Genomic DNA, 23418 nt, shown 5'->3' on the forward strand with positions numbered 1-23418 from the left:
TGGCCTGGTGGGCACGGCCGCGGATGAACAGGGCCCCGGACAGGAGACGGTGTTCAAAGGGCCTCATGCCAGGGCTCAGGAAGTATGTCCCCTGCTCTGCAGAGGAGGTCTCTGAAGCCCAGGCTGGCCCAGGGTCACACAGCTGGGTGGAGGGTGGAGCCCAGGGTCCCAAGACCTGCCCCCCATTCCCCGATGGAAGGTCGTCACTGTGAGCTGTCCAGGGTCTTGGCAGGTTGAGTAAAGAATGGAACAAATGCACAAGCAGAGCCACGAGAGACGCCACGAGAGAAGCCACGAGAGAAGCCACGAGAGACCACGCAATAGAAGTTGGGAGCGACCGAACCACGGATCTCCTCAAGAAGTGAAAGTCCTATTCAGAGAGCGGGAGCCGGCGCCAGCCAGTGGCTCGAGCGGCCCCCAGTTTGCCTGTTTGTTAAGATAAAGAACTCGGCAACACCTCTGGGTGCCCTTGAGAGGCCCCCGGTTGGCTACACCATACGAAGGACTGTCCCGCGGTCCATCAGAGGTGAAGCGGAGGCTCGGCCGGCGGGCCATCAGAGGCTGCTGGAAACTTCTGTCTTGTTATTACAGAAGTGAGGATGTGGCCTGGGTGCCGCCCAGTCCTGCCTGGAACCGGCTGCCCCCGCCGCTCTCTGGCCACACCTGCCGTTCCTTCGCCCAGGCCCCAGCTTTGGTTACCACAACGTCCTGCTCTCCCGCCTCACTCCTTCCTTCTTCCTTAGTTCCTGGTGTGGGAGCCGAATGTGAAGGCCTCCGTTTGAGGAGTTAACCTGCTGCAACAGGCAGGTGGGCGGGCGAGGAGGTGGCCTTGGGAAGGGCTGCCCGGCCTACCGCCCACCGAGTCCGTCAGGGCTGGAGGGATGCCTGGGGCTCGGCTTCCCCATTCCTGGGCTTGGTCTTGTATTTGCTATTTATGCTGTGTACCAAATTATCACAAATTCAGCAGCCAAAAGCAACGCCCCTTTCTTTGGGTCAGAAGCCTCACGTGATTCTCTGCCCAGGGTCTCCACACACTGTAATTGAGGTGCCCGCTGGGCTGTGGTCATCCCCAGGACTCAGCGTCCTTCCAGATTCACATGGTTGTTGGCAGATGTCAGTTCTGTGCCATTGTAGGTCTGGGGGTCCCTTGTGCTTGAGGGCTGCTGGCTGGGGACCACTGAGCCGGAGAGCCCGCAACTCCCGGCTGGGCCAGCCCCTCTGTGGGGAGCCTGCTGCTCACTGTGCTGGAGTCCCCCAAAGCTGTTTCCTTCCAGGCCAGTGAGAGAATCAGGGAAGGCTGAACCCTCTTACACAGGACTCACTTGATTAGGTCAAGCTGTCCGTAATCATCTGCCTTTGAATAACTCCAACTCAACTCATTAGAGACCTTAGTTACATCTGCAAACCCTTTCATCATTCCCACCCAGTGAAACCTACTTGCGGAAGTGAAATCCTATCAAAGCCCAGACTCAGCTGCGCTGAAGGGAAGGACGCACACGGGGTCTCTCTAGCTTTCTGCCTGCCCACACTTCCGTCTGGGCAAAAGCACTTTATTCTTTTCACTGTATTTTTACGTCAACCCTGGAGGGCCCGACAAGCCCCAGACACCATGCTTCCCACTGTGCTGTCGATCTGAACAGCTCAACAAGGCACATCTCATTGTCCTGTTTTACAGATGAGGAAACTGAGGCTCGAAGAGGGGTGAGGCCCACGAAGGAGAGCCTGCGGCGGGGTGCACTGGGTCAGACCCAGTCGGAGAGGGGCAGAGCCTGGACTCAAGCCTGCTTCCTGCCCCTGAGCTTGCATAGACCCCACCCTGCTGCTGGGGCACAGGTCCCGCCAGCTGCCCAGCCTGGACCCACAGCCCTGCTCCCCGGCCAGGCGCTAGGCACAGGGCATGCGAGCAGACTGCTGCCAAGCTCCCTGAAAACACAGCCTGGATCACTGACGGTGCCTACTGGAGTCCAAGGGTACCTCCATGCCCAAAGAGTGTCACCCGGACACACTGCTCCACACACACTGGAGACCCTTGTGGCCTGCTTGAACCCCTCTGCTGACGGGGAGCTCACTTCTGCCTTAGGTGTCTTCTCCCATCTTCGGAGAACTCTGCTCAGGAGAGAGTTCAGCCTCACGCTGGGCCACAAACCACCTCCTCTCAACTCCTGGGCTCCGTGGCGAAGATGAGGCTGACACAGACTGGCTGTGCGTGCACTCGGGGTGGTGGCCTGCATGCTGCCCAGCCCTGCCCAGAGCTGGCTGCTCATGCTGTTCTCTTGAGTGGAGATAGTGATCTCTCTGTTCAAGAGAACAGCAGGGCAACCAGTTCCCTGGGGATGGTGACCATCCCTCTCTGAGCCTCAGCTTCCTCATGCAAAACGAGGGTCCATCCCAGACGCGGCCAATATTTGCTCCTGGATCAACCAGTGCAGGGAAGGACGTGGGCTCCAGGAGACAGGAGGCGGCTGTGCTGGGTGGAGCTCCCTTGCCTCTGAGTCAGGAGCAGGTGCTGTGTGACCCTGGGCAAGGTGCTTTCCTTCTCTGTTCAGGGGAGAGTCTCCAGGGACCCCAACAAGGAGTGTGATTTCAGCCCCAGTCCCAGGAGCCATCTGGGCAGGCCTGGAACACTCCTGCAGTTCCCCGCACCTGCCCGAGGCGGTTCCTGGAGCCCGTGCCATGGGTGCTTGCTGAATGTGTGTGGGAAGGTGACCGAGTTGACCTGGGGTCGTGGCTACATCCCTCTAAAACCAGAGCAGCTGGCTTCTGAGCTGGGAGCCCACTGGCTGCATAGGGCGGGCACGTGCCCACTGCACGTCTCCTCATCTCATGCCCATTCTGCGGAAGGGGGTTGTTGCCCGGGAACCAGCCTCTGAAGGGCAGAGCAGGGCTGGGGACCAGTGGGCTTGGGCTCCCGCCAGCTGGGCCCTGACCTCCGCCCACTGCGAAGGGCCTGGCTGCCTGGCTCTGCACACACCAGCGTTGTGCCCTCATTTCCAGGCGTTCTCTCCTCACTCTGGGAACCTCGGGGTAGGGTTTGTCTCTGGTTACAGAGGAAGAGACGGAGGGTCTGAGATGTTAAGTGAGTTTGTTACTGGAAGGGGTCCCGATCCAGATCCCAAGAGAGGGTTCTTGGATCTCACACGAGAAAGAACTCGGGGCGAGTCCGTAATGTGAAAGCAAGTTTATCAGGAAGTAAAGGAATCAAAGAATGGCTGCTCCGGCCGGGTCAGTGGCTCCCGCCTGGAATCCCGGCACTGCGGGAGGCCCAGGCAGGCGGATCACCTGAGGTCAGGAGTTCAAGACCAGCCCGGCCAACATGGCAAAATACCTGTCTCTACTGAAATACAAAAAATTAGCCGGGCGTGGTGGCGGGTGCCTGTAATCCTAGCTACTAGGAAGACTGAGGCAGGAGAATCACTTAACCCTAGAGGTGGAGGTTGTAGTGAGCAGAGATGGCGCCACCGCACTCCAGCCTGGAGGGCTAAAGGCCACAGTTTGTCAGAAAAAAAAAAAAAAAAAAAAAGAATGGCTACTCCAGAGGCAGAGCAGCCCCGAAGGCCAAAGGCCGCTGGTTGCCCATTTTCACGGTTATTTCTTGATCACACGCTGAACAAGGGGTGGACTATTCATCGGTCTTCCAGGAAAGGGATGGGCAGTTCCCAGAACTGAGGGCTCCTCCCCTCCCTTTTGAGACCATATAGGGAAACCTCCAGATGTCCCCATGGCGTCTGTGAACTGTCGTGGCGCTGGTGGGAGCGTCCTTTAGCAGCTAGTGCATTCTAATTAGCATATAGTGAGCGCCGAGGGGAGCCAGAGTCACGCCCATCGCCATCTTTGTTTGCTGGGATTTGGCCGGCTTCTTTACTGCCACCTGCTGTATCAGCAGGGTCCTTGTGACCTGTACCTTGTGCCCACCTCCTGTCTCATCCTGTGACCGAGAATTCCTGACCTCCTGGGAATGCGGCCCAGCGGGTCTCAGCCTCATTTTACCCAGCCCCCATTCAAGACGGAGAGGCTCTGGTTCCACGGCCTCCAGCAGCTTGCCCTGGGTATTGTCAGTAGGAAGCAGGCCGCTGTTATCCCTGGGGCTGCCCCTCTGCTCCAGCGTGGGGGCCTCGTTTTAGTGGTGACCGAACAGGACTCAGAGAAATCAGCTCCCTCACCCCGAATCCACAGAGTGTGAGTGGTAGGCCGGGGTCTGAATCCGGGAAGACCCATCATGTCCTCTGGGCCCCCAGGCTCTTCTGCCCGGGAGGAACAGGATGCCGGGAGCCAGTACCCTCGTGCGGCCAGGCAGGGTGGGTGGAGATGGGGAGGCACAGTGCCACAGGTGGGGGGCCGAGAGCGACCCAGGCCTGCAGACCTCACCCCACCCCGAGAGGCATGGCTGCAGGCCCGGCCCGGCGGGCAGGAGGTCTGTGTCCTCAGCAACCATGATGGTGCTTCCCGCTGGCCCAGCCGGCCGTGTTGTCCTCAAGTTTCCAACCATGCGGCCTCCGCTCCAGTCCCCAAGCCCAGCCTGCAGAGACAGCGGCGTGGGGTCAGGATGAGGTTGTCAGCAGCTCTGATCTGCTGCTTCCTGCCAGCCCCGCGGACGGTTCTGGAAAGCTCTGTGCTGCCACCTGGCGGGCAGGCTGGCGGCAAGGATGGGGCTCCCCTGCCGCGCTCCCAGGGCCTCCTGGCTCTGCCACCTCTGCTGGGTGGAAAACAACCCGGACTGAACCAGCAGGTGGGCGCCTGAGCCCTATTATCCGAGCTCCGCCCACTGCAAGTCTCTCTCAAGCCTCGGTTTCCCCTTCCACTAGACAAGGGGCTCGAGGGATACCAAGCAGGGGTAACTGCTTAGTGGGGATGGGAGGTTTCTTCTGGGGAGACGAAGACGTTTTTAACTAGACGGAGTGAGTGGCCGCACAGCACTGTGAATGCACAAACGCCACCACACTACTCGCCTTGAAATCGTTAATTGCATGCTGTGTGAACGTCGCGCCATTTAAAAGTTGTTTATAGGAGGGGCCTGGGAGAGGGCAGCGTGCGTGAGAATCACGTGGGGCAGCCGCAGCCTCCGAGCCTCAGTTTCCTTGCCGTAAACTGGCAAACAGACCGTGTCAGCCGTGTTTCCTGGGGCCAAGAGATTCTAAGAAGGAAAACGTGGGATTGCTGGGGACTGGGATGAGGGCTGGGGCCGGAAGGGGAGGGGTACGTGGGGAGGGCCAGGGGCAGCCCAGATGAGGCTTTCAACACCAGGCGGCGGCGTCTACACAGGCGGGGAGCCCTGCCTCTCACTTCCCGCAGGGCTGACCAGTGGCCGGAGGTGGGGCTGGCCAGGCTTGGCCCAGCCGAGTGTGGGACCAGAGGATACTCAACAGGAGATGACCTGGGCCACCCTCACTGGCCTGTGGCTCTCCTGACACCATAAGGGAGGTTCAGGAGCTGCCCTTGGATCCTAATGGGTGGCACCCTCCTGGCAGCAGGCTGGTAGGGTGGTGTGCCGGTCAGCGCACTGGGCTCTGCTAATTGGCCCCTACCTGCTGTGTGATGGTGGGACAGACACCTAACATCTCTGTGCCTCTATTTCTTCAAAGGGGCACTAGCAGCCCCCACCTCCAGGCACAGTGGCCTGAGGATTAAAGGCAAGCGTGCCATGAGACCTACAGCAAAAGCTCAGAGCAGGCACCTCCCCAGGGACTACCTCCACCGTCTCCCCTCTGGCCGCCAAAGAAACCGAGGCTCATGGTGACCTGCCCCAAGTCTGTTGGACTCAGGGTCTTTCTCATACCCAAGATCAGGACATAGCAGCAGGGCTGCCCCCAGGGGAGGGAGCTGGCCCTTAGACACGCCAGGGAAGGATGCCTTTGTGACTTCAGTAAGTTATTGCAAAAAAAAAAAAAAAAAAAAAATCCCATTTATTGCTATTTGACCCGTGCTTTCATGCCTCCATTTGCCAGAAAATGAGCCACTGGTGACACCAGGAGAGGCAGGAGACCACACCTCCCCCCCGCAACCCCTGCATACCGCCAGCACAAAACCCACTTCCTTGGACCCTGTCCTCAGCGAGGGTGGCCGGGGGCCAGCCAGGGGGCCCACCCGCAGAGCGGCAGGGGAGGCAGATTGACCCTGCGGATGTTGAGCTCCGTGGCGAAGGTCCTGGCCTTCTGGTAGAAGAAGAGCGACTTCTCGCGGTCCAGGAGGAAGTTGTGGTAGATGGTGGCCAGCCGCGTGTAGATCTTCAGCTGCGCCTTCTTGTTACCCAGGTCCACGGCGGCCGCCAGTGCCAGCTGGTAATACCCAGCTGCGTCAAACGGGTCCTGAAGGGGACAGGCCATGCTCAGCCAAAAGGAGACTTGAAGCCCATCTTCCCAGAGGCCGTTCCCGTCTCCAGGTCTGACCATCAGGTCCCACCAGCACCAGCTCACCCCAGGAGCCCCGAAGCCTGTGAAACTCCACGGCTGTAGGCCCCGACACCCCTGGACGCCTTCCTGACTGTCCCTACACCTGAGCCACCCTGAGCCTCCTGCCCCAGCCCCACGCTCTCTGCAGGCAGTGACCGCTTTCCCTGTGGGCTGCGGTTGGGGTGGAGCCTGTCTGCTCTGAGAGTCCCATGCGGGACCCGTGGCGCCCAGCCACAGCAGGGGCACAGCGTTGTTGAGTGACCCAGGCTTCCCTCTGACCCCTGTCCACAATGACCATTTCCAGGCCCTTCCACGGGCCGGGCCAGGTGCAAAAGTATCTCACAGGTGTCATCTCTGGGACTCTTCTCTGAACTAGGGACAGAGAGTGACTCCCCAGACCTCTGCTACCATTTTAGATGCAGCTTTGGCTCAAACTCGCCATCCCTGGGTTGGGACGTGGCCTCCCAGCCCTCCTCCTTGACCCTCCCACCCCCCACCCAGCTTCTCCCCAGGCGCCTCCTCCACACGGGGGTCACCCAAGGGACCTCTCCAAGACCCATGCCTGGCTCAGCCCCCTTTACCATCTCAAGACAGCTCCCAGGGCCAAGGACAAAATCCAAGGTGCAGAGCTGGTTCGTCCCCTCACTGCCCACCCACACACGGGGCAGGGGCGTAGCCAACACCCCCCAGCCCACCCAACACTGGACTCTGCCGGGTGCACGGCTGAGCCTAATGTCCCTGCTACCAGTCTGGGGGACCTGGGAGTGAAAACTGACTGCACAGGGTGGCCAGGGCTGTGGCAGAGGGAAGCCTGGGAGCCTGTGGCGAGCCCGGGACTCAGCCTGGGGTGGGAGGCGAGGGCTTCCTGAAGGAGGGGGCATCCCAACTAAACAGGAAAGAGCCAGTCAAAGCATGTGTCTGTGCACCTGTGTGTGCATGTGCCTGTGTGTGCACCTGTGTGTGTGTGCCTGTGTGTGTGGCTGTGTGTGTTCCTGTGTGTGTGTTCCTGTGTGTGCATGTGCCTGTGTGTGTGCCTGTGTGTGCATGTGTATGTGTGTGTGTGCCTGTGTGCATTTGCAAGTCCCTGTGTGTGTGCCTGTACCTGTATGTGCCAGTGTCTGTGTGTGCGCCAGTGCCTGTCTGTGCCTGTGTGCGTGTACCTGTGTGCCTGTGCCTCTGTGTGTGTGTGTGCGTGTACCTGTGTGTGCCTGTGCCTGCGTGTGTACCCGTGTGTGTACCTGTGTGTACCTGTGTGTGTGTACCTGTGTGTGTGCGTGTACCTGTGTGCCTGTGCCTCTGTGTGTGCGTGTACCTGTGTGTGTGCCTGTGCCTGTGTGCATGTACCTGTGTGTGTGCCAGTGCTTGTGTGTGCCTGTGTGTATGTGCCTGTGCATGTGCGTGTGTACCTGTGTGTGTGCCTGTGTGTGCACGCATACCTGTGCCTGTGCCTGTGTGTGCATGTGTACCTGTGTGTGTGCCCGTGCCTATGTGTACCTGTATGTTTGTACCTGTGCCTGTGTGCATGTGTAGCTGTGTGTGTGCCTGTGCCTGTGTGTGCGTGTATACCTGTGTGTGCATGTGCCTGTGTGTGTGCACCTGTGTGTGCGCATGCCTGTGTGTGCAAGTGCCTGTGTGTGTGTGTGTGCCTGTGTGTGCATGTGTATGTGTGTGTGTGCCTGTGTGCATTTGCAAGTCCCTGTGTGTGTGCCTGTACCTGTATATGCCAGTGTCTGTGTGTGCCAGTGCCTGTCTGTGCCTGTGTGCGTGTACCTGTGTGCCTGTGCCTGTGTGTGAGTGTGCGTGCGTGTACCTGTGTGTGTGCCTGTGCCTGCGTGTGTACCCTTGTGTGTGTACCTGTGTGTACCTGTGTGTGTACCTGTGTGTGTGCGTGTACCTGTGTGCCTGTGCCTCTGTGTGTGCATGTACCTGTGTGTGTGCCTGTGCCTGTGTGCACGTACCTGTGTGTGTGCCAGTGCTTGTGTGCCTGTGTGTATGTGCCTGTGCATGTGCGCGTGTACCTGTGTGTGTCTGTGTGTGCACGCATACCTGTGCCTGTGCCTGTGTGTGCATGTGTACCTGTGTGTGTGCCTGTGCCTGTGTGTACCTGTATGTTTGTACCTGTGCCTGTGTGCGTGTGTAGCTGTGTGTGCCTGTGCCTGTGCCTGTGTGTGCCTGTGTGTGCATGTACCTGTGTGTGTGCCAGTGCCTGTGTGTGTGCGTGTGTACCTGTGTACCTGTGCCTGTGTGTGCACGCGTACCAGTGTGTGCATGTGTATGTGCCTGTGCCTGTGTGTGCATTTGCAAGTCCCTTTGTGCGTGCCTGTGCCTGTGTGTGTGCCTGTGTGTGTGTGTGTGCATGTGCATGTGCGAGTCCCTGTGTGTGTCCCTGTGCCTGTGTGCACACGTGTGCTGGTGTGTGTGTGCATTTGCGTGTGCCTGTGGTGTGTGCAGCAGCTGGTGGGTGGCATACCCAAGCCACCCTATTCCAGGGCTCACTCTCATGTGTAGACTAAAAGGGACCCCATTTGAGAGGCAGTTGGCAAGGATGCCTGTTTACCCCTGCCTCTCTGCCAGCCTTCCAGGCCCCGTCCAGCCGGCTTTCTCTCCCACCCCTCGGGGCCCAGGGTTCAGCGTCTCCTACACAGGAGGAGGGTGTGGCCTTGGAAAGACAGCTTCCCTGGGGGAATTCCGAGGGGGCCTCTGTGCGGGCCTCCGTGGGGAACACTGGCCTGCACTCAGCACAGTCACGATGAGGCCCAGAGGGCTGTGCATGGGAAGGAGGTGAAGGAGGTCTCTGCCCCTCGACCCCAGCCTCGGACCTCTGCCTCTCAGGGACTTGACCCTTCCCTTCCTTCTGGGTGGGTGGAGCAGGCAGCGGGTGTGACCAAGAGAGATAAAGGCCCCTTCTGGGAGGCCGGTGCCCTGGGTCCCATGTCAGCTCGTGAGCAGCCAGCAGTGTTCCTCTGGGCCTGCTGCCGGGCACCTCCCTGTCTGGCTGTGACTTGAGAGGCCACAGGGACCACTTCCGACCACCAGGTGTCGCCAGCACTGGGTGGGGGCCGCGGGGCAGCCCCAGGCCTGTGGGGGGATACGGGACGGGTGGGGTCTTAGGGCTGCCCCACCTTCTCATGTTGTTTTAAGGCCCCCAAGAGCTCAGCCCCTGGACTGGAGCACCCTGGCCCCTCATCCCACAGGGAGCACTGAGGCGGCGCTGCAGGGATGCTGAGGAGGGGCGGGTGCCTGCAGGGCAGGGGGGCGGAGACACTCCAGGTCAGAGCCAGCCCGTCCCAGCTCTCACCCCTGCAGGGCTGGGAGCAGAGGGAGCACAGGTCCCAGCACTGACCCAGCAACGCCTTGGCCTGGCTGTTGGGGCCCCACCCCACTGCACCCCCCCTGAGCTGGGGCTTCCCTGTCTGAAGCAGGGTGGTGAGACATCCACCCCGCCCCGCCCTGCCTGGGTGATAATGAAGATTCAAGGTGTCTCAAGACTCCAGAAAGGAGTTGCTCAGTACAAATTGGCACCCTGGGCAGGCTTTCTAGAGGAAGCAATGGAATTTGGGTTGGATCTTGCATAGCAGATTCAGTGTGAGGATAATGCCATCCCCCAAATGTCTTTCTCCCTACCCTATTTCCTTTGTTAACTGCAACTTGACATTCGACTGTCAAGATTCAGAGTTGGTGTCACCTCCTCCAGGAGGGCCCCCATGACTACAATCCCTCTTCTTTACCCAGTGGCTGCCAGTGGGTAAAGAAGAGGCTGCTCATGTGTCAGCCACCCTGGCTGAGGCTGAGCTCTCAAGGGCGGGGCCTGGCCAGCTCAGGAGCTGGGTTGTATCTGCTAACCTTGCCGGCTCCTCCGGCCAGGCGCAGAGCTCCAGGGAGGCCACTGGGCCATTCCGAAGGAAGGCTGGAACCCAGGTCTCTGGGGTCTGGGTGGAGATCCCACTCCAAGGGGGCCGGGGGCCCCCCGGCCCTGCCCCTCCCCACCCACCTTCAGGTCGTAGAAGATGATGTCACCGAGCACCAGGTACACCTTCACATAGTACAGGGTCTCCTCGTCGAACTCCAGGGGCGAGTTGCAGAGAGACAGGGCCTTGAGGTAGAAGTGCTCCGCCAGCTCGCCGTGGCCCAGCCGGTGGTGCAGCGCGGCCAGCCGGTGGTAGGCCACCCGCTCGTTCAGCCGGTCCCCTGGAGGGCAGGCCGAGGGGGCAGGTGTGAGAACAGGGCTCCCTGGGGCAGGCAGGGCACAGGCCCCTCAGGAGCAGGCCTGCAGACCCCGGCAGCACCTGGCCCGCCTCCAGGCACCTGCGGTCACCTGGACAGCCCCGGCCAGTCCCTCCGGGCTCCCAGACTCACTTTTCCCATCTGCAAAGCAGAACTCAAAAGTCCTGCCCCTGTCTACTGGGAGGCTTTGGCAAAGTGGGACTTGGACGGCCCAGCTCTGTGCCTGCACACAGCCGCCTGCCTCTGCTCACTGCTTTTAACCAGGAGAGCCCAAATGGCGTGCAGCCCAGACACTCCCGGGCACCAGGGCTCCAGGCAACCCACAGACGTGACGTTCAACTCTTCCTGGGCGTGTCATCATCAGAGACCCCGGCGCTGGGGAGTCGCTGCGTGCCTGAACTCCAGGTGCCCCCGAAAATGCACAAGCCCACCCGGGCTGTCTCCGGCATCCTCCTCTTTCCAGGGCAAGGAGCGTGGAGCCTGCATTCAATGCATTCCCACACGGCTGCACACCTACTGTGTGCCAGGCCATGGGGTGCAAGGCTCCGGGGCATGCAGACCACTCAGGGCTTCCTCTCTGGAGGAGGACAGACAACCCTGGCACAGCACCAGGGGTGCCTGGCATTGAGGGGCAGGCTGCTGGAAGGGGAACTGGGATTTCATCAGCCAGAGAACTGCGTGGTTGATGAAGGTGGGAAGGGTATGAGAGAAAGGGGCCAATCGGTGCACATGAGGCCATGGCCACTCTGCCTGGCACGCTCAGGGACTGCCCAGATGCCCAGAGTGTCTGGAAGGCAGGGCACACTGGGCAGCCCTTACGGTCGGTGGGGGGAAGAGGCAGAGGAAGCAGAGCTCAGCCAGGCAGGGAGCTCTACACTTCGTGAGAGACCCCTGGCTGTGCCCAGGGCGGGACGGGGTAGCCAGCTGGGCTGGTCTGCCTGCCTGGACAGGATACCAGAGCACCCGGCAGCGGTGTGGGCTCCTGCCCTGCAGACCTGCAGGCTGCACTCTGGCAAGGTGTGGGTCCCGGCAGCGTGGGGTCCGGGTCTTACCCAGGGTGATGCTGAGTGCTAGGGCCCTGTGGGCGAACTCCAGGCCCTCCTGGGGCTCCTCCAGCGTGGCCAGCAGCGCCACCAGCTTGTTGCACAGCCGCAGCTCCGCCTTGTGGTTGCCCGTCGTCACTGCCAGGGGCAGGGCCCGGTCCTACCACACAGGCAGTGGGGGGGGGGGGGTCAGGCTTCCCACAGCCAGTTCAGACACCCAAGCTGGGGGCTGAAGGGTCACCTGAGGCCCATCCAGCCATGCCCTGCAGCCTCAGACCAGCCCCTCCCGCCTGGGCACCGGGGGTCTGGCTGAGGGGACCCAACACTCCTGTCTGCTCTGAGAACACCACACTTATCTGTGCCCAGGGCTGAGCCACGCCGTGAGCTCAGAGGAAGGGAGAAGCCGTCCCCACTTCGGGGTGCCTGTAGACCGGGACCCTGTCCCTGGGTCTCCCACTGACATGCTGTGTGTCCTTTGACACGTCCCCGTGCCTCTCTGAGCCTCAGTTTCCTCATCTGGGAGATGGGGACAGGACTTCCCACCATGGCTGCTTGAGCTCATGGGGTGAAGGGAGAGCCCGTTGCTGCGTCCAGGGCCCAAGCGTTTGATCCGGGCGGGGGTGCAGTCAATATCCCTCCCGGTGAAACCGCTAGGAAACTAAGCACGTGCATGGGGCGGCCCTGCCTCCGCGTGGGAGGCCTCTGCCCTGCCACACCTGTGCCTCAGCCCTCAAGGTGCCCCCAAGGGCCAACCCGCATCAGCCCGCAGGCCAGCTCACCCGGTAGAAGGACACGGCTTTCTCCCGCTCCCAGGCCCCATTGAAGAAGATATCTCCAGCCGCCTCGAACAGCTCCAGCCCCAGGCTGGGGTCGCCTGTGTACAGGGCCACATTCTGTGCCACCTGCAAGGAGGCGGAAGTTCCCTCAAGACCCACACCTGGCGAGGCGGCCACGCCCACCCAGGTGAGACGCCCCCACCAGCCTCAGCCTTTTCAGACCCTGTGTGCTGGGGCTGCCGCCACCGCTGGCACGAGGACAGTGACCGGATGCAGCTGAGTGCCAGGAGGTGCCTGCGCAGCTGCCGGCAGGCGAGGGCGTGTGAGGAGCTGGGCACGGAGCCCAGAGCCAGCCTCCAACCCACTCACCACATGCTGACCTCGGCACTCTCTGCCCCGGCGTCTCAGGGCTCCCACACATCCTGCCCCTCTGCCCTGGTCCTTCCCGTTCGAACCCTGAGCAGGTGTCTAGCTAGTCAGGGTCGCCTGTCTCTCCCACCAGGAAGGTCAGCTCCACAAGGCCAGGGACCAAGCCATGGGCTTCTCTGCAGTGTTCAGGGCCTCCTGCTACTCCCAGCCCCCAGCAGGTGCTCCACAAATGCCCGCTGAGTGTGTGGCTGAGCAGCCTAGCACTGCCTGTGACCCGCCTGTGACCTGGCCAGACTCCACTGCTTGCTGTTCCCAGACAGTGCCAGGCTCCCACCCATGCCTGGGCCTCCGCACCTGTGAATCCTGCCCCCAGGGCTAGGCCTAGCCCACTCCCCCCGCACTCACACCAGCCTCTGGGCCTCCAGACTGCTGGGAGCCCAGCCCCCACTCCTTTCTGCGCTGCCACATCCCTGCCACAGCTCAGGGCTCCATATCAAGAGTGTTCCTGGATGGACCTGGTCCCCTCTTGGCCGTGAGCTCTTGATTTTTCTCCTCAGCTTGAGGAGGTATACAGCAGGTGCTCAAAAATGAAAGCCTCGCCAGGCTCCTGGGCTCCTCAATTTGTTCCAGATCACACTGTGTTTGGGAAAGCCTCTGAAAACAGCTGCTATGATAGATGCATTTTGTAGGGAGATGTGCCATGTGTTGCTTGGAGCAAGTTCTTCTGTGTTAACTGAGTGGACATGTTATTTGAGCATGTGCTGTATACCAGCAGGTGCTGGGCCTGTGAGCGGCCCGTGCCTCTGCCCTCAGGGAGAAGATGCTGGGCATTTGGGGAGGATATGAGGGAACCAGTGGGAAGGAGGGGAAAGGCATACAGCAGGTGCTCAGCAGTGGCTTTGGAACGAGTAGATGGATGGATGAATGGATGGATGGATAAGCAGATGTATGGATGGATGGATGGATGGATGGATGGATGGGCAGATGAATGGATGAATGGATGGATATGTGAATAGATGGATGCATGAATGGATGGATGGATGGATGGACAGATGGGTGGATGGATGGACGGATGGATGGATGGATGGACGGATGGATGGATGGATGGATAGGTGGGTGGAATGATGTGTGTATCTATGTATGGATGGATGGGTGGATGATGCATGTATGTACATATGGATGGACGGAGAGATGGATGGATGGATGAATGTATGAATAAACAAATGGACTGACAGACAAATAAATGGAGGGATAAATGAATGGCTGGATGGGTGGATGGATGGGTGGATGGGTGGATGGATGATGGATGGATGGATGAATAGATGGATAGATGGATGATGGATGGATAGATGGAAGGATGAACAGGTGAATGGATGGATAATGGAAAGATGGATGAATCATGGATGGAAGGACAAACAGGTGAATGGACGGATGATGGAAGGATAGATGGAGGATGGAGGGATGGATGTATAGATGGATGGATGACAGATGAAAGGATGAACAGGTGAGTGGATGGATGATGGAAGGATGGATGATGGATGAATGGATGATGGATGGAAGGACGATCAGGTGAATGGATGGAGGATAGAAGGATGGATGGATGATGGAAGGACGGACGGATGGATGATAGGATGAACAAGTAAATGAATGAATGGACACATGCGTGGATGGATGATGGACGGACGGATGGATGGATGGAAGGATGAACAGGTAAATGGATGAATGAACACGTGAATGGATGGATGATGAACAGACAGACGGACGGACAGGTGGATGGAGAGTGAGCCTGTGCAGGGCCCTCGTGCGTCCTCACCTGGATGTACAGGTCCACTAGCTCACTCTGCCGCAGGATGTAATAGATCTTTCCTGCTTGCAGCCAGGCATGCGCCTCCTTCTCCTTCTTCTGGAGGTCGATGAAAATCCCCAGACTCCGTTTGGTGTAGTCCAGAGCGGATTTATAGGCCCTGGCATGAGACACGGGTGTCAGAACGAGCGCTCCACAGCCTGGAACCAGTCTGCCTCTTCCCGTGGGTCTGGTGACAGATGAATTTCGAATGCGGGGTCTGGGAATGGCCCTCTTGTGTGCACAGTGTCCTGCCCTTCCCAGACTGCTGGGAGGGCTGGATGAACAAGTGTGGTACGGAAAGGATGAAGGACGTCCTGAGGGAACCAGGCATCATGCTGCCCCGTGGCAGGAGGGGTGTGCTCCATCTCCCCCGGCTCCCAGACACGGCCTGTGTCTTCTCCAGATGCAGCCCTGGGTCGACCCGCGGCCCATCAGCTCAGAACATCCGATGCCAATGAAACAAACAACCCCAAGGAGAGTGCAGCTGGGGCCCTGGGCCAGCTTCCCTGTGCCCCCACCCTGCCCCGCTCCGCCGCGCCCCGGGCCCCTGCCACTGCAGAACCTCACCGCTCGGTGCCCAGGGACAGGTAGAGCTGGCTGATGGTCTCCAGGAGCTGCCCCTCCAGCACCTTGTCGGCCACCCTGCAGGCCAGGGAGAGCTGGAGCTCATGGTAGATGACACACTGGGCCTCGCTGGGCATGACGGCACTGTAGAAGTGGCACAGCCGCTGGACGGCCCTCAGCTGGCCTGGGCGGAGGACGAAAAGGAAGACGTCAGCCTCCCAGCACTGCAGCGAGGCCGGCCGGGCTCGGAGGCCCCTGTGGTGTGTTTGCCTCCTCCACGCCTCCGTGAGCCGGGACCACATAGGCAGGAGACTGCGCACAGACAGGCCTGGAGCCCGTGCAAGGGTAGCCGCTGAGCACACCGCGACATGGACACAGCTTGGGAGAGCGCCAGCCTTCTCTACAACCCGCAGGGCTGAGGTCCTGGCCAGGCCCCGCCCCTGCACCAGGCTACCTGTTTCTGCTTCACAAAGCCCCTCTGGCCAGGACCATGGCTGCCTTCAGCCCAAGCTGACGAGGCCGGGAGCACTAGCAGCCCTTGCCACAGATGGAACCCTGAGAGACCAAAGCCAAGCATCGTGTCTGCCACACACAGTATCATGTTGGGGGAATGAGGTTCAAAGCCGGCCCCTGGCGTTCCCACGCCTGTCCTCCTCCCAGGCAGCCAGGCTCCAAACCCACTGGCTTCCCGGCCTCTCCCAAAGCCAGGGCGCTGGGAACGGTGGGAAGCTTCTGACTGTCTGGTGTCAGAAACATGCCAGAGATTAACACCAGGAACCAGGTACACCCAATGGACGTCGATAACAGCAGCAGAATACACAGTTCTCTCAAGCACCCACCGGAGAGCCCCCAAGACAGACCACATGCCAGGCCACGGAACGAGCCTCAGTGAGTGGAAAAGGCCTGAGAGCAAAGCTGAGGTGATCTTCAGCGGCACGGACGTGAAACTGGAAATCAGCAGTGAAAACAATTTGGGGAATCCAAAAATACGTGGAAATTACGCACTCCTAAACAACCAGCGAGTCAAAGGAGATCATCAGGGAAACCGAAAGTAACTGGAGAAGCAGGAACACGGAAGCACAGCAGGGGCCGGGCGCGGTGGCTCACACCTGTCATCCGGCACTGTGGAAGGCCGAGGCAGGAGGATCACTGGAGTCCGGGAGTTCGAGACCAGCCTGGGCAACATGGTGAAACCCCGTCTCTATAAAAAATACAGTGTGATGGCACATGTCTGTAATCCCAGCTACTCGGGAGGCTGAGGCATGAGCATGGCTTGAACCTGGTTAGAGGCTGCAATGAGCTGAGATTACACCATTGCACTCCAACCTGGGCTACAGCAAAATGCTGTCTAAGACGAAAAAAAAAAAAGCACAGTATATCAAAAAATTCCAAGATGCAAGTAAGGCAGTGCTCAAAGGGAAATGTTAAATCAAAAACCTAAACTTGGCTGGGCACGCGGCTCACACCTGTAATCCCAGCACTTTGGGAGGCCGAAGTGGGTGGATCACGAGGTCAGGAGTTCGAGACCAGCCAGGCCAACATGGTGAAACTCCGTCTCTACTAAAAATACAAAAATTAGCCTGGCGTGGTAGCGTGCACCTGTAGTCCCAGCTACTCAGGAGGCTGAGGCAGGAGAATCGGTTCAGCCAGGGAGATGGAGGTTGCAGTGAGCTGAAATTGTGCCACTGCACTCCAGCCTAGGCGACACAGCAAGACTCTGTCTCAAACAAAACAAAACCAAAAAACCCTCAACTCCAACCTTGAGAAACAAGAAAATGAAGAATGAACTAAACCCAAAGCAAGTAAAAGGAAGAAAATAATAAACGTTAGAATGCGGAATACGGTAGGAAAATAGAGAGAATAGGGAAACAGTACAGATAAACGACACAACCAAAAGTTGTTTTTTTGAAAATACTAATAAAATTGACAAATCTTTCACCAGACTGACCAAGAAAAGCAAGACAGGATACAAATGGCGAACATCAGAGACTGAACACCGTGGTTCACGCCCGTAATCCCAGCACTCTGTGAGGCCGAGGCGGGAGGATCACTTGAGGCCAGCACTCAAGGCCAGCCTGGGCAACGTGCTGACACCCCACCTCTATTAAAAATCAATCAATACGTAAAACCCCACATTTCTAAGATCAGAAATGAAGAGGGGACATTATTGCCGACCTGACAGAAATAAAAGGATTCCATGAAAACTCGGAGCAATTGTACAACCAGCAGATCATCCAGATGTAGCGGCCAATTCCAGAAAGACAGACTACCGAAAGTGACTTGAAAATGACCCCAAGTAAGCATGTGGGGTACCAGCCTGCCCTCGGTCTCCTGGGCTGTTGGCGAGGGGTGGGGAGAGGGAAGCATGACCCCTGTCCCCTGTCCTGTGTTCCCAAGTCTGAATCCCACCCTGGGGGAGGGCCTCGTAGAAGGAGGTGCCACTGGCTAATGTGGCCAGGACCCACCAGAGGCCACAGTAGGGGCTGGGGTGCTGAGTTCCTCCTGGAGGTCCCAAACGTCCCCTTCTAGTCAGAGAATGCCCCTGGGGAAGACGCCTGGGTCTGAACCCTCCCGCCCCTCCCCGGGCCAGGAGCGGGTGCCAGGCCCGTGCTGAGAAATGGACAGATTGGGCCACAGCCCCGGGGCTCTGAGCCAGGCCACAGGAGGCACCTCTGAGTGGTCTCAGTATGCCGGGATATCCATCCTGGGGGGACGGACAAAGCGCTGCAGGGCAGGGGGGACCCCCGACGGCACCCCAGGTCCTGGCCACTTGCCCGGACTCCGCTTCCCCGTCTGCGCCCCGCCGTCTATAGGTTGCAGCGGCCCCGCCCACCTACTGTCTGTTCACTGCTGGCGGCTGCAGTGAGTAGTCCACAGCACTTGACGGCTCCCCAGTGCTTCTGGGAAAAGGGTTAAGCCACAGCCCGAGGCCCCAGGCCCTGCTTAGCTCCACAGCAGAGCTTCTCACCATCCAGCACCCAACTACTCACTCCCAGCTCTGCGCCTCCCTGCGCAGGCTCCGCTCACTGACCCGCAGTCACACTCCGTTCACTCATCCCGATTACACTTTCACTCACTCACCCCCAAGCCCACCCGCCCCTGCTCACACCCCTGCTTACCCACCCCCACTCACTCACCCCCATTCCCTCACCCCGGGCCTTCACACAGCTACACCACCAGCCCCTCACCCACCACCTACTGCTTGTCTAAACCCTCTCAACCCTCTGGTCCCAGACTAAAGAGACTTCCCTAACGGGCCAAGAGCTGCCCCGCCATGACGACGCTCACCCTTTTGTGGCTTCTCCGGACCAAAGGTCACTTTCCCACGCTCAGCCCCTGCCACCCGAGGACCCCACAAGCCCAACTTGTGGGTGGGGCCTGGTACCCTCTGCACAGCGCGCTGCTTTTGCATGAACTGCTCGGCGGCTTTGGGTGACCACCCGCCCTCGCGTCTTCTGTGAAGTGGGATGTCAGGTGCACAGGGCCGCCGAGATGTCAAGCAGATAACATGGGCACAAGCACTGGCGTCAGGGCCTGGCTCGAGGAGGGGCCCCAAGGCCCAGCTCAGAGGAGCCTGCTCTGTTCCCCGGGCTACATCTAGGGTGACCCATCGCCCCACTGCCTGGACTGCAGGGATTCCCAGCATGCAGGACTCAAGGTAGGGTGGTCCCTGGGCAAACCTGAAAGAGCTGGCTCCCCCCAAAGGGCACAGAGGGCCCGGCCCTGCGTGGGAACTGCCTGTCTCCAGGGCGCATGCCAGCATCTGCTGTTTGCCACGACTCAGCATTTTTGATGATGGAAAAACCAGCACCGGCGTCTGAATCACAAACCCCAGGTGTGCCCTAACCCCGAGTGGGCCCGGAAGGCATGCAGGAGGGATTGGGTCACTCACTTTCCACGTGGCCTGTCTCCACGGCGACCAGAAGGGCCCACTCGTAGTAGCCCTTGCCCTGCTGGGCGGGGCCCTGGCGGGTGCATAAGTGACCCAGCTGCAGGAGCACGTGGGTGAAGTCCCGGCCACACTCCCTGCGGGGCAGCCTCGAGAACAGCCGCACAGCCTCCAGGAGATAGTGCCGCGCCAGCCTGCTGGCCCCCACGTGCAGGCACAGAGCCCCGAAGTTGGCTAGCACCACTGCCTGGTTCCTCTGCTGGCCCAGGCCCTGAGCCACCTGCAGGGCATGGTAGTAGCCCTCAGCTGCCTGCCTCGTCCGGCCGGTCCTCTTCAGGGCCACGGCCACCATGTTGGCAATCACACCCTCCTGGTCCTCGCTGGCCACCCCCGCATCCTGGACAGACTGCAGGATGTCCAGGGCCACCGGGCTCTGCCCGTGCAGCACGTGCAGCCAGGCCAAAGCCACTAGATGGTCCACGATGGCACGGACTCCGGCAGCCGCACTGGCTTCCACTGCCTGTGTCATGAAGGTGATGGCCGGGCCGTGGCACCCGTGGTGGCTGTACAGCTGGGCCAGGCTGGCGTAGAGGGGGCCATGCAGTGGCTGGCCCGTGTCCGGGGTCAGGGAGGCCAGCGCTTGCCTGAGGTAATGGGAAGTCTGGGCAGGGAGGCCGTGGGGCTGGGGGGCGTTCCGGAGCACTAAGTCCACGCTCCTCAGCGAGCTGGCCAGTGAGCCTCGTGTCCGCAATGAGGCCACCTTGACACAGCCCAGCACCAGGTGGGGCAGGCACTTGCGGCTGTAGATGTCAGCCAGGAGCAGGGAGCAGTCCGTGGGCCACGAAGCCGCCGGGGCTCCCGAGTCCCTGTGCAAAAGCAGCAGCCTCTCTAGGAAGGGCAGCGCCTCCTCGGGCTGCTTGAGGTGCACATGGTGCCTGGCCAGCAGGAAGCAGGCCCGGGCCTCGGCCTGCGGGCTCTGGCCGCCCACCGCCCACCGCAGCGCCAGCTGCAGGAGCTCCCCCTCCGCCTCGGTACTGCAGATGTGGCCGGGCATGCCCAGGAGCAGGGCCATGGCTTTGGGCACCACCTGTGCACACTTCTCCCGGTTCTTCTGCTTCCGGTAAATGCTGGCCAGGTTGGCATACACGGCCACCACCAGGAACAGGTCTCCAAAGCGGCCCTCCAGTGCCCCCAGCGCTTCCTCAAAGTACACCCGGGCCTGGGACAGCTTGAGTCTCCTGCTGCACAGCCGCCCCAGGAGGAAGCACAGTCTGGCCAGTGCCATGAGGAGGCCAGCTTTCTTGGCAGTGCCCCGGGCCTGTGCCAGGCGCCCAGTCACCTCTTCCTCATCGCCGAAGCTGCAGAACACAGTGCTCAGCCACGGCAGCGCCACGTCATACAGGCCACGGAAGCCAGCCTTGTACTCGGGAGCGTTCAGGAACAGCAGCAGCGAGCTCGGGCTCTCCGGGTCCGCCCAGTCGTCCTCAGCTTCCAAGCAGAAGGAGGGCTCCTCCGGGTCCTGCAAGCTGTCGTTGCTGGATGCCACACGGAGATCCCAGGACGCTGGCTCCTGGGGGTAGCCTTGGCAAGTCTTGCATTGTTCCAGAACATTCTTCACCTTCTGCAGGGTCTCCTGCGGCTCCGGGCTCAGGCAAGGATCTGCAAGTCACAAAAACACCTAGACAGATTAGAGTCCAGATGTGAGTCCTGGGTCCACTGGGGACAGGTCCCCACATCCTGGCCTCTGCGTTCCTGGCGCAGCACTCTTCAGACAATACTGCCCCACCAGCTTGCCACTCCCCGGTCCTCCTCCTTCGCCCATTTGACAGCATGGTTTCAGGAGACTACGTGTCAGCTCAGTGAGCCTCGGAGATTCTCAAGGCATCTAAAGGAATCTTTTCCTTTAGAATGAAAGCCACTTAAGGCCGGGCATAGTGGCTTATGCCTATAGTCCCAGCACTTTGGAAGGCCGAGGCAGGAGGATTGCTTGAGCCCAGGAGTTCGAGACCAGCCTGGGCAACAAAGTGAGACCGTGACTCAAAAAAATAAAATAAAATAAAATACAAAGAAAAAAAAAACAATCAAAGCCACTTAATTGGACCCGAGTATGCACAGCGCTACAACCACAAATGTCATTACTGTCAGCATATCGGGCCCCCCAGTGGGGTGCGGGAACTCATGAAATCCTCAACAACCAGTCAGAGCTGTTGATCAGCTCCAAAGCCGCTATGCAAAGTTGGTAAAGCCACCCCCGGCAGAGGGCAGGGATGTCGTACACATGTGCCCAGCTCCATGCAGGGAAAGGGACCATCCCTGCGGGAAGCATGGGAAAGCTTCCAGACCCCTGTGGCCACCTTCACCTTAGGTGGTCTGAAAACCTGAGGCCCACGGTTCCTACAGGGTTAACACAGGCCAGGCTGCCCGCACAGCCCCCTGGCGCCGGCTGGCTTCAGGGCATTCGCAGCCAAACCCCCTCCCAGAGGTGAGCAAACACCCGTGCTTCCTGTCGGAAAACTTGGGAGGAAAGGAGACGTTACTGGCGAGGAAAGAATCTGGATTTAAACAGACTCTCTGTTTCAACCTCACATGTAAAAAATATTTTTAAGCCGGGCGCGGTGGCTCAAGCCTGTAATCCCAGCACTTTGGGAGGCCGAGGCGGGTGGATCACGAGGTCGAGAGATCGAGACCATCCTGGTCAACATGGTGAAACCCCGTCTCTTCTAAAAGTGCAAAAAAATTAGCTGGGCATGGTGGCACGTGCCTGTAATCCCAGCTACTCAGGAGGCTGAGGCAGGAGAATTGCCTGAGTCCAGGAGGCGGAGGTTGCGGTGAGCCGAGATCGCGCCATTGCACTCCAGCCTGGGTAACAAGGGCGAAACTCCGGCTCAAAAAAAAAAAAAAAAAATATTTTTAATACAAACTGTCTCCTTATTCATCTGCAAAGCCTTGGAATAAAAAATATTCAATACAGTTTAGGGGCAAATGTCTGACTTGACTACACCAGACCAGCTAAGAAATCTCCCGCCCGGCAGAGGCGAACGGGCCCCTCCCAGCTGCTACCCTGGCTCTGGAGGTACTCGAACTTCTGCTCCAGGGACTTGGGCTGCCTGTGGAACCACCCCCTGCCCCAGGCAAGCCTACAACAGCCTTCCCTCCCGACCTCCTCTGGGACCTCCTGCCTGTATCCCAAACATGCTTGGATGGATCCCATTCCCAGGGAATTTCCGAGGGCCCTTCACCCCAAGGGGAACTGCGTCCACATCCCCAGGCTCTCTCCACTCGGACCCTGTGTGCTGGGAAGACAGAGCTGTAGAGGGGAGACGGGTCGGGGGTGTCTCTCTCTGAATCAGCGCCTCAGGAAGGAGCAGACCCTTGGGGGACCTCAGTTGAGACTGCTATAACTCTGAATCCAGCCACCCATGAGGGCAGAGTGGCCTCACCTCTCTGAGGAAGAGCAGAGGGCAAGCTGCAGCTTCTCCAGGTCATGAGAAAGGAACCCACAGCCCCACGTGGGCCCAGGCAGTAGAAAGGACTGCCTCAGTCTGGGACCAGGCAGGGGCTGCCATGTTCACTGGAAGAGCGGCCCCCGCAGCCTCCAGCACTGCAGTGAATTGGAGATTTGGGCCCACCTCAGGTGACCTCCCCCAAGCCCGCAGCCCACACCCACAGAGGGGTGACAGCCGCATCCAATGCCCACCGTGTGCTCAGCTCTGTTACCTCCCCCCGGAGTTACCCCAAGGCCCAGCTCAAAACCAGAGGAAGCCAGAGCCACCAGCAGAACCCACCTTGTTCCTGGGGCTGCTCAGTCTCAGCTTCCTCCACTGAGTCTGGAGAGGGAGAAAAGAGAGGTAATCAAAAACCCCCACCAGCACCTCTGGTCCCCTGCCAGGTTGAGCTGGGTGCAGGCGTGGCGGGGTGAGAGCATTGCAGGGTGCAGGTATCGCGGGGTGACGGTATTGCAGGGTGCAGGTGTCGCAGGGTGAGGGTATTGCAGGGTGCAGGTGTTGTGAGGTGAGGGTATTGCAGGGTGCAGGTGTCGCCGGGTGAGGGCATTGCAGGGTGAAGGTGTGGTGGGGTGAGGGTATTGCAGGGTGCAGGTGTTGTGGGGTGAGGTCATTGCAGGGTGCAGGTGCAGACCAGCACAGGAGCACTTCTGACATCTGAGGGAGAGGCACACTAACTACGGGGTCAGAGAATCCCCGCCTTTCAGCGTCTCTGGGTCCCCACTCCACCCAAGCCCTGTGAGGACTCCGATCTCCCATCCTTTGGAGACATCCTCCCATCATCACTGGAGAAAATGCCCTTGGCTTCCATCATCTCC

At 59.6% G+C, this 23418-nt stretch overlaps 1 protein-coding gene across 8 annotated transcripts in view; it reads right to left on the minus strand.

Moving 5' to 3' along the window:
• Nucleotides 1-5880: 5880 nt before the first annotated feature.
• The window catches only part of SH3TC1 (SH3 domain and tetratricopeptide repeats 1), a 64963-nt gene continuing 47425 nt past the window's right edge, over nt 5881-23418 (minus strand). For all 8 annotated transcript variants that reach the window (XM_039468049.2, XM_074395826.1, XM_074395825.1 and 5 more), the window contains 8 exons: nt 22883-22924; nt 19101-20756; nt 15212-15392; nt 14612-14762; nt 12433-12555; nt 11663-11813; nt 10378-10574; nt 5881-6302 (listed from right to left, as the gene is read on the minus strand). In XM_039468049.2, coding sequence (XP_039323983.2) covers nt 6045-6302; nt 10378-10574; nt 11663-11813; nt 12433-12555; nt 14612-14762; nt 15212-15392; nt 19101-20756; nt 22883-22924 — 2759 coding nt within the window. In that variant the 3' untranslated portion in view covers nt 5881-6044. The remainder of the gene's footprint in view (nt 6303-10377; nt 10575-11662; nt 11814-12432; nt 12556-14611; nt 14763-15211; nt 15393-19100; nt 20757-22882; nt 22925-23418) is intronic.

The sequence above is a fragment of the Saimiri boliviensis genome, chromosome 3, assembly GCF_048565385.1.
Source record: "Saimiri boliviensis isolate mSaiBol1 chromosome 3, mSaiBol1.pri, whole genome shotgun sequence".
NCBI classification, from domain to species: Eukaryota; Metazoa; Chordata; class Mammalia; order Primates; family Cebidae; genus Saimiri; species Saimiri boliviensis.